The 10151-nt window shown below is 50.2% G+C and overlaps 1 protein-coding gene across 2 annotated transcripts in view; it reads left to right on the top strand.

The window, feature by feature from the left end:
- Positions 1–3919: 3919 nt before the first annotated feature.
- The window catches only part of TAF3 (TATA-box binding protein associated factor 3), a 113357-nt gene continuing 107125 nt past the window's right edge, over positions 3920–10151 (top strand). Inside the window, exon 1 of one of the 2 annotated variants that reach the window (XM_067317375.1) lies at positions 3920–4146. In XM_067317375.1, the coding sequence (XP_067173476.1) occupies positions 3981–4146 (166 nt within the window). In that variant the 5' untranslated portion in view covers positions 3920–3980. The remainder of the gene's footprint in view (positions 4147–10151) is intronic. The other variant, XM_067317369.1, reaches the window with a different exon arrangement.

Here is a 10151-nt window from a genome sequence, read left to right as displayed (position 1 = left end):
ACAGCTGTCAGTGTGCTGGCTTTGTGGTTGAATGAATGCATGTATCCATCTAGATATACATGTGGATAAAAAGGGAAGCAATATAAGGATGCAAGGTGGGATCTGCAGAAACTGGAGACTGACTTGGAGAGGTTTTGTTACATATTTAGAACAATCTTCTAATCACTTATTTTAAGGACTAATGGCTTCTTTAAGGAACTAAGGTTCTAATACTATTGTTAGTCGCATAACTGAAGTGGCCGACTGCTTGGATTGAGTGAATTTCGGAAGTACTAAAATGTGGGAACACAAACTAGCCGCCAGATACGAAGGTGGCTGTTATAATAATGGAGGAGTTTCTTGACTTACGCAGTTCTCAGATTAAGGCCTCGATTCTGTAATTCTTTGAGCATACTCTAAGCTGGGGGAAATACTGCTTTGAAACCTCAAACTTCTGAGGTAATCATTCCACCTTTCCTTGGTAAACTTTTCCATCATCTTTGTCCTCTTCTATGTGAAACTGCATCCCTGATAGCAAAACCATCACCAGTCTAAGTGATTTCCAGGAGGTGGAGGGGAATGCAGTTCCTACCATGTGCATGACCTGATGGCAATATGCACGATGTCATCAAGGTGCATACCTGCGTAGGGCCCAGGCTTTCCAGCAGCATCGTACTGCCGCAGATTTTTGTCCAGGTGGAGTTTTTGAGGCTACCCAGCCTGCTGTTGCTGCCTTGCATGCCCTGCTGTTTCTGCCCAAGAGTCCCCGCCTGCCTTTTGCCCAGCCTGCTTGCAGCTAAGACTGCAGAGCGTGCACATACAGTGGATCAGATAGGCAGCCATCACTTTCTCGCATCCCAGGTGTTCCCTTCCAGGAAGGGAGGGATGGCACGCTTGTGCGAAGCTGAGCAGTGGGGTGCTGGTCTGCTTGAAACTGGTTAACGAGGTGGAAACTGCAGCATTGGCCCCTGGCGCACAGCGGCTGATGCAGGAGCTCTGCCCCGTCCGTCAGGCACCCTGAAGTAAAACAGCCCCCCTGCCTTTCCCAGCCCATCTGATTGTTCCTCTCCTCCTTCCCTGTACGTCGTGTCCTTTAGTCCTCACATTCACAAGGAAATACTTCCCACAACCTCCAACCTGTCTTCCCTTCTTCCCCCCTTCAAGACTCAGCAGGGTGCTTAGCGCACAGTCGTGGTCAGGTCGAGGTTCCCAGCTGCCGGCCCTGAGACCTACCGGCAGCTGCTGTCTCCTTTTGCGCGCTCCCCCTGCCCTGGAGGCTGGGTTTCTGCCAGCGATGCTCCGCAGCAAGACTGTTGGCCTTGTCCCTGGATAGCACCCTTTGCCTCGCGCTTTAGCCGAGCATCTGCCAGGAATCCTAACTGCTCTCTGAATCTGCTCCTCACTGTGAAATACCTAATAGGTAAAGGTTAATATGCATGTATGTGGGGCAAGGGTTAGGCTCTTTCTCCTTTTTATCAGAGAAATCGGGCATTTGATTTTAGAGGAATTCAGATACTCTGGCCTTAAGATCTCCAGACTTTGGAATCGCTGTGTGAGATAAAACAACAGCCCAATGCCAAAGTTTCTATCCTACTAGGATGCATTAAATACTATCTTAGGTACCTAAGGAGTAGTAAGTATGTCCACAGAGAAGAGATCTTTTCAAACTCCTGCAGTGAATGCTTGGTTCCCCCCGGAGGCATTTATAGCACTTTTACTTGCTCTCAACTTTCTGTCACTCAGCCATGATGATCTTTGCATTCATATACACATATTTTTGGTTACTGCTCTGGATTGCATAAGGTTTCCAGTGCCACGTTCCATTGCACAGTGTTTTATGGCTTTTCATTACTGAACAATTGCTGCTAGGAGCCGTGCAACTCTGTAATGGTTTGGGGAACTAAACTTGGAAGCTCAGGTCCTTCAAGCTAAACAGCAGGAACCATGGAGATAGGCTCTTTTTCTCAGTTTATTACAGTACGAGCAATCTGTCGTCACCTTTGAGCTCACACAGTCAGTGTGATATGCTCTATGGAGGAGCCTGAACTGCTCAAGTTAGGGAGCTCATGAATCAGGAATCTCCTTATCTAATAAATCCTGTGACTTTCCTTTCATTGCAGTCAGCCCATATTCCAAGAAGAGCCCAGGAAACAAGTCATGTTACTCTGAATATTTGGTAGCATCAGTCCATGTTAATTCCCTTAAGAATACCTCTGAAGTTTAAAAAAGGGGGTCTGCGCATTTGCAGCTTTTTCACACACTTGGAAAACACATTTCTAAGATGGAAAATATGCTGCTAGTTCAGAACTCCCCAAAGCTCTTTGATGAAGAGAGCAAGCAAAGGTCATTCACCTTTCCTTAAACATGACAAACAGGCAGGACTTTGTTGTGGGTCCAGCTCCCCTCTCTGTAGATTGCAGGCTTGAGATGTGACTGATAAAAGAGATGACATTGTTCATTGACTAATTGACTAATAATCACTACTAATAATCCAATAAATCAGTGAACTAACTAGTGAATTAATTAATAGAACTAGCATTAATTTACAACTCTATCCTTCACACTATCATTAGTTACACACAATTATTGAGTTTCAATTTATTATTCTTAAGTGCTATTAATTACACGCAACTACTATAGTTTAATAGTTCTGTTGCCCTTTATTCTACCTCCCACACCGCTATTGGGGTGCAATACTATCACCCCTTTCCATACCCATTTTCAGGTTGTTTTTACGCTGGTTTTATACCTTAATCTTCTTTTTGTTTCCAGATCCTCCTTTTCGCCACTATTGCACCATCCCTTCCCTGCCCAGTCTCTGAATAAACCACCTGCGTGTAAATCCCTTATCCCTCTTGGTCCCAGTTTTGCTCCATCCATACCCAAACTGGGTGTTTCTAACCCAGAGTTACCCAGGCAATCTTGGCCTTATAGAATATTGCCTATATACAGGTGGCCTTGCAAGGTTTTACTCCCCAAAAGATCCCTGAAAATCCTGATTGCTGGGATCATACTCGGTACATATTGTTTATTTTACATACTTTCTGAGACAAATTCTACTCCAGCCTTGGTTCCTCTACCTAGTTCCAAATAAATTCTAGCACTTCCTTATCTTAGGGGCAACAATCCCCACACCAGTGCAAGGTTACGCACTTTTTTTCCGCGCTTTTTTTTGTGCTCACACAGCAGCCTGCTCTCCTTTGGCTGCTTCAGTACAAATCACTGCTCTTAATGTGATTTTTTTTCAGACAACCTCCCCGTTCCCTTGTCTTGTCAAGCCTCCCTGCAAGTCTTCCGCTGCTGAAGTCGATTTGAAGTGTTTAGATCAGGCTCATTCTTGCGCCCTCGTGAAATTTTTTTCATGGCCAGAGGAGTCTCCCTATCACCCTAAAATTAGCCATAAAAAAAGCAACAAAATAACGGTTTCGCGCCGGAAGGGAAGCTCTGCTGGCAGGGAGCCTGCCGCAGCGCCGGGGGCCGGCGGAGGCGGACGCGAGCGGCCGCGGTCGCACCAGCTCCTGCGGCCGGGGGAAACGGCTGTTACTTCAGAACAGCGGCGCGGCGGCTCAGGGCCGGCGCCGGTGCGCGCCGCTGACGCTGCCACGACCGCCCTCGGCCGCCGCGCAGCCCAAACGCACCGAACAGGGCTTCGGGCAGGCTGTTTCGAGCAGACCCCCCCCCGCTTGCCGGGGAATATTTGAATTTTGGGGGGGGTTACGTGCGCCTCCCTCACGGGCGGGAAGGCTCCGGCCGCCTCCCCGTCGCCTCCCGCCCCAGGCCGCGCGGCCCATGGCCGAGCGCTCGATGGGCCGCGCCGCGCTCGGTGCGCTCGATGCGCTCGGCGCTGGAGCAGCGCGGCCTGGCGGCGGGCGGGGCGGCACGGCGCGGCGCGGCGCGGCGCGGCGCGGCGCCAAGATGGCGGCGGCGGCGACGGGCCGAGCGTGAGGCTCCGTCGGCGCTGGCGGCGCCGGGCGGGCCGCGGCGGCGCCGAGCCGGCCGGCATGTGCGAGACCTACTCGCGCTGGCTGCTGCGCGTGTCGGTGGCGCAGATCTGCCAGGCGCTGGGCTGGGACTCGGTGCAGGTCTCGGCCTGCGACCTCCTCACCGACGTGCTGCAGCGGTACCTGCAGGGGCTGGGCCGGGGCTGCCACCGCTACTGCGAGCTGTGTGAGTGGCGCGGGCTGCGCGGGGGGCGGCGGGGGGGCAGGGGGCTGGCGACGGTGCTGGGGGCCGTGGGGAGGGGGTTCAGTGAGGCAGCGCCGGTGGCTGTGGGCAGGGGGTTCAGCGGGGGCAGTGCTGGGGGCCGTGGGCAGGGGGTTCAGCGGGGCAGCGCTGGGGGCCGTGGGCAGGGGGTTCAGCGGGGCAGCGCTGGGGGCCGTGGGCAGGGGGTTCAGCGGGGCAGCGCTGGGGGCCGTGGGCAGGGGGTTCAGCGGGGCAGCGCTGGGGGCCGTGGGGAGGGGGTTCAGTGGGGCAGCGCCGGTGGCCGTGGGTATGGGGAGGTCAGGCTGTGGGTCCATGCTGAGGGCCGTGGGTTGTGGGGCAGACCTGGGGGGTGTGGGCACAGGGAGGGCAGGTCTGGGTCCAAGCTGGGGTGCGTGGGAGCCCTGCTGAGATAGTGGGCCAGGGTGTGGGGCGCAGTCAGGTTACGGGGCAGCGGGTTTGGGGCAGGGGCTGGTGAGGCGGTAGGTGTGGGGTGCTGGCAAGGGGGGAGTGGGGCTGCGGGGAGCGGACCGGGGGGGCATCCTGGCAGGGGAGAAGGGGAGCGCGTCCCTGCTGGGTTGGCGTGCGGGAGCCCACGGCGCTGTTCTCCTGGGCCATCTCGGCATCTGCAGGGCTGGCGGTGGCAGGGGGACGCGTCAGGGCTGTGGCACCCCAGGTTCAAGCTGCGTGTGGGGGCCTGGGAGGCGTTAAAAATCCCTGTGTCCCATCTGAAGCTGGGAGCAGGATGAGGCTGGGGAAGTGGGCACACGGGCAGCGCTGCTGGTGGGGAGCTGGGAGAGGTTTGCTAGGGAACCGGAATCACTGCTGCTGGGTTGGCGCATGCGGATGGGGTGATGGCGGGGGCGTGATGCCCACTGTTGTGCTGGGTTTGGGGCCGGGCACCGCTGGGGAACGAAGACGGAGAACGGGGCTGCCGGGACGTGGAGTGGGCGAGATTACCCCAAGTTGGGGAGGAGAAGGAAGGGGAGGTGCAGGAGTCAGCAAGGGGACTGCTGTCTGCGTAAGGAGGAAAGCATCGGGAGGGAGGAGGGGGTGCTTGACCACTACCTGCTCAAGGAGAGCAGGGAATTTGGGGAGACTGGGGCACAGTGCTTGGGACTGCCATGCTTCTCTTGTCTGCTTCAAAAGTTTCGGGGTCCAGAGGCAACTCTCTGGGGTCTGGAGCCGCGTGCTGGGGCAGTGTTAGAGACTGCGTCCGCTTGGCCTTCAGCGTGCTCCGAGTTTGGGCTGTTGAGGGGAACAAGAAGAGACTGAGAGGGGCATGTTTCTTGTTACCGCTTCCTTCAGCGTGCTGGGGGGCTGTGGAGTTGCGGGCTGTCACTGCTCTGTGTGCGTGTGTATATTTGTAGAGAGAGAAGTCCAGGACAGCCCTGAAAGAGAGGTCGGAGTTGCTGCGCTGTTGGATGTCAGCATGGAAGACGTTTAGAGGAGTGAGGGTTGGAGTTAGGAGGGCTAACACAGTGCTGGCTTAAAGAGCTGCGTGAGGTGACTTTCTGGGCGTCAAACTGGGGCTAACACGGCCTCCACCAGTTCAGAGAATGTGCTGGGGACTACTGGAGCTTGTGGGAGAAGTAACAGGGATGGCAGTGCTGAACGATTGAGAAGTTTGCTACCGCTTCCAAGTTGTGCAGACGTGGGAACTGTGCTGATGAGGGTTCCTGCGGATGAGAGGAATTGAGAGGTTCCTGTGGATGGGGACATTTCCGTCAAGCTGCAGCTTGAGGGTCAGAGGAGCTTTGAGGGTGGAGGTGTTGGCTTCCTCGGCAAGAGTGAATTTGGAGGGTGTATGGGGCGAAGAACCATGGGATCAGGAGGCTCGATGTGATCCGCTTAGTCGAGAGAGGAGCAGCCTTGGCCTGGAGGTTTGTTTGCTGCTTGTTGTTGGTTCTCAGGCAGAAGTTTTCATTGCTGCAGTGAGCCCCAATAAAGCATGGCGATGATCTGAAGATACCTGGCCCTGCCTTGGCTTCTTGAGTCTAGAAATAATCAAGATCTAGTCCGAGTCTAGCACCGCCAGTATAACTGGGCTCAGGAGGGACTTGGCAATACTTCTGCAAACTCTTTGCGTTTGAGGTCTGGTGTTTGGGATTGAGAAAACCAAGTGAGTTTTATCGCTAGCTGGATGCGAAGCTCTGTGTGGTTACGCTGGAAATGGGACTGTGTAGTATTAACCTGTATTTCCGAGCAGCGTGAGTGCGGCTGCTGCACCTGTATCTAAATACTACAGGAATTACCTGTAAAATTTAACAGGAGAGCATAGAGAGTTTGGGAGAATTGGGTTGTGGTGTGAAAAAGGAGCTGGGATACTAACCCAGGCTTGGTGAGAGCTGTCCTTTGATGCAGCTGGTATAAAGTTGGGGGAGATATTTTTGTTACTGGATCACCGCTATGCAAGACGAGTTGCTGAACAGCATCGGCACCCAAACTTAGCTGGCTCTGCCGCAGCTAGGAGGAGAAGATGCGTAGATGGTGGAAATACGGTTTCTTCCTCTCAGCGCTTAAGGAATTGGAAGTGCTTACTGAGAGCTGGTAGAAATAAAGTATCTCTCTCTTGCTTTGAGTGTGCTTAGTGATAGTTTGGGTTTTTTTTCCTCTCTGTGAATGGAAAAGGAAGTGTCACAGTCCCTTCTTTACGGAGAAGGGGAATGTGCTGTTTTCGTTCCAGTGACACGGTGTTCCTCGTATTAGCTCTCTTAAAATGATTCCTCTATTTGGGTCTTTAAAAGGTTTGTGAGAAGGCATCTTAATGCTCAGCTGATGTCTCCCTGTTTTTTCCAGAATCGTTTGCTTTTTGCTCCTAAAATAAGTCACTGTACAAACCCAGCTCTGGATGAATGAGTTGAATCTTGCTATGGTTTAGCGTAAGTAGAAGTAATTAAATTCCAATTGTGGCATCTTCACTGTCAGCGTGTTATCTCGGAGTCAGCCCCGTTGAGCTGGCGTTAGCAGGGTTGTCAGCGGCAGGGACATAGTCTTTGTATCGGGAAGCGAATGGATTTACTCTGACGTAGCTGAGACAGTGTGGCACCGCTCTGAAAAGCATGTCATTGCCATTCACGTATTTTCTCAGTTGCAAAAGAAAGCGATGGCTTTCCCAGCTGTGTTAGATCTTTGTTCCAGCTGTTACATCCCATTAGCAGAGCTATATTCGAGATTTTCGTCGCTTTTCTGCTGCTGTTTCTTTGCATTTGCAGTAGCTGTAGCTGATGGGAGCTTCTGTGGCTGCAAATGGAAGGCAAAGCGATTTGCAAAGCAATCTCAAGATGCGTCTGACGCCGTGAAATGTTTCAGAATACTGGATTGGGGGTGGAGGAGAGAGTGATTTTACAGGGAAAAAAAGGTTTTTGCTGTTGTTAAAATGCACCATATTTCTTACGCTGTTGAAATTTGTGGAAAGCCTGTAAGAAGAGGAAACCTATTCGAGATGCTATACACTTCAAACGCATGTTTTATCCTAAAATATTTGAAAAAAACAACATTGGGACTATGTAATTAAGGTATTGAACTACAGTACAACCTGATGTCCTCTGGTTTCTGAGAGAGGACTTCTCCATGTTCGCTGCTGCTTGGTTTAAAGTGAAGTGTTAAGATAAAAGTTCGCTGTTAGGTGCCACTGCGTTTTCCACTCCCATTTCACATGGTTTGCAAGAGGTGGCGGTGCAGCTGGTACTTTGGGTTAGCTGCTGGGGATTTTCTTGCAAACGGTGTTTTTTTAATATATTGGGGGAAACTATCCAGTGAAGACAGAGAGGTACCTTCCTCATTTGCTACGAATTTAGCTAAAGCGGCTTGGCAGTGGAATGGTTGATTTTAGATGTGCGTAATATGGCTTGGCTTAGCTCTTAGCTTAGCACCTCCAGTAAGGTAATTCGGTTTCCAGTGCGTTTGTGTGGGTGATGTGACAGATTTGAAGGGACGAGGAGGGGAGTCATGATTTAGGCTTCAGGAAAAACCTCTGATTTTTCTGTTGCATTCCTTTAATAAAAAAAAATAATAAAAAAAAAAAGGCAGAAGCTACTTAATTTGAGGCACTTTGGGCTTATTTCAGCAGTGGTGTAAAGCAGTGTGACACAGTGGAACAAATTTACTACGGTTTTTGTCAACAGGGCGATTTTTATATGGTGTTAAAACAAGAAGTATAGTAAACTAGATTATTTACTTTGAGGTGCGTTGGATCTAAAGTGGTGTTTTCAGTACTCTTTCTGTGAATTTTCAGTATTGTGCATATGCTTAGATATACTGTGGGTTGTTTGGTTTTTTTTTTGCCTTCTGAGATTTGTTTACAGTGAGGAAATGAGATTAATAGTTGCTCCTTAGTTTCATTTGGTATCCGTACTTTCCTGTTTTAAAGATATCTTTGTTTATATAGACACATAAGGATTTATAACTGTAACGCCGGTATATCAATATATTAGAATTTTATAATTCTAATAAATATATTTGTATTAAAAAGTCAGGACATGGTCTGATGAGCACAACATCATAACCGGAAGGAAAAACGGCAGATCTTGCAAAATGTTTTGTGATGGACAGAGCTGGGTCAAAAACTTCTAATGTCACTGCACAACCTCCTGTAAAGAAAAACTTAACTTCATTGTAACAAAGCAGAGATTTGCAAGAATGCAAACACCAGACCAATATTTTTATTGGCAATTACAACAGCGGAGAGAGTTGATCTGACATCAGCCAACTTTTCCTTTTTTTCCCAAGTGTCAAATTTGGCTTGTACTTTTTTTCATTTTTGTACTTTTTTTTTTAATTACTACACTCTTACCAGTATTTATTAGCAGCCTCCATCAGTGTTACGTCTTGGTGCTCGATTGCAATGAGGCGATTCCCTGCCCTGAGGTTGAAGATTGACAGCTGCTCTATAATGAATGTTGTAACAAATATCTACCCAGGGCCCGTAACATTTGCTGGAGCGAGTGTATCTCTTTATGTCCCGATAACATTAAATTTTGGTATTCCAAAGCGGGCAAAAGCACCTTCAGGAAAAAAAACCGCTTGGTAACTACGCTAATAGAGCCCTCTCTGTCGGTTCGAGCGTGCTTAAGTAATGCCTATATCCTTATTTAATTAGCTACTGTATATACTTCTGCGGGTGCTGGATGGAGCCAGTGTGTTGTCTGCTCGAAAGAATCGTGCTGGTGTAACTATTTCAGCGAAGATACTCTGCAATTTAATGCTCGGCGGGGTCGCGTGACTTGCTGCAGCACAAAGAATCTGCGATAGAGCCCGTAATAAAAATACGGAGGAGTCGTAGCTACTAATTTCCCGCTGGAAAAAAAAAATTCCCTCCCTTATACCAGACGTGAGGGTGAATGCTGGGCTGTTTATAACAGGCTGCACATGTTTCGTGTCTAGTGACTCATTAATTTTTTCTCAATATATTTATTACAGAGCTGCAGTCGCTCCCTGTAAAAAGCCCCGCGTGAAACTAAAAGCTGCCTGTGCTGTACTTAGTTGCTTGTTAATTTTTCATGGACTCGTATGGACTTTGGGACTGGAAAGGAGGAGTGATGGGGGAAGGGGGAAGTTTGACCAAAGTCATTCGGCCATTCCTGAGTGTGAATTTAAGGAAACTAAGGTAGTTTTTCCCCGTAACCTTCCCCTCTTGCAACAGCTTTTCAGGAGAACTTGAACGTTTGTCAGCCGGTTTGCTCTGGGTCCGGAGGAGTTTTTGTGGATATACGGAGTATACGTAGGGTAAATGCACTGTGCCAACTTTTGAAACTTGCTTTTCGCCGCGAGCCAAAAGTGAGCTTTTATCTTTTTAAAGGGAGCTACTACGCTGCCCTCGCTCCGTTTGAACTGGCTTCCCACGAGAGCAGCTAGGTTTAGCTGCGGTGGCGCTGAGCCTTGGATAACTTTCCACCGGAATGTTTGGCTCGGCGGGGGTTTCTGTTTCCCCGCGCTTTCGGTGCCCTGTGGTTTTGGATCCATCTCTGGGC

The sequence above is a fragment of the Apteryx mantelli genome, chromosome 1, assembly GCF_036417845.1.
Source record: "Apteryx mantelli isolate bAptMan1 chromosome 1, bAptMan1.hap1, whole genome shotgun sequence".
NCBI lineage: Eukaryota > Metazoa > Chordata > Aves > Apterygiformes > Apterygidae > Apteryx > Apteryx mantelli.
The sequence above is the reverse complement of the archived record's forward strand: the minus strand, read 5'-3'. Positions and strand labels throughout refer to the sequence as shown.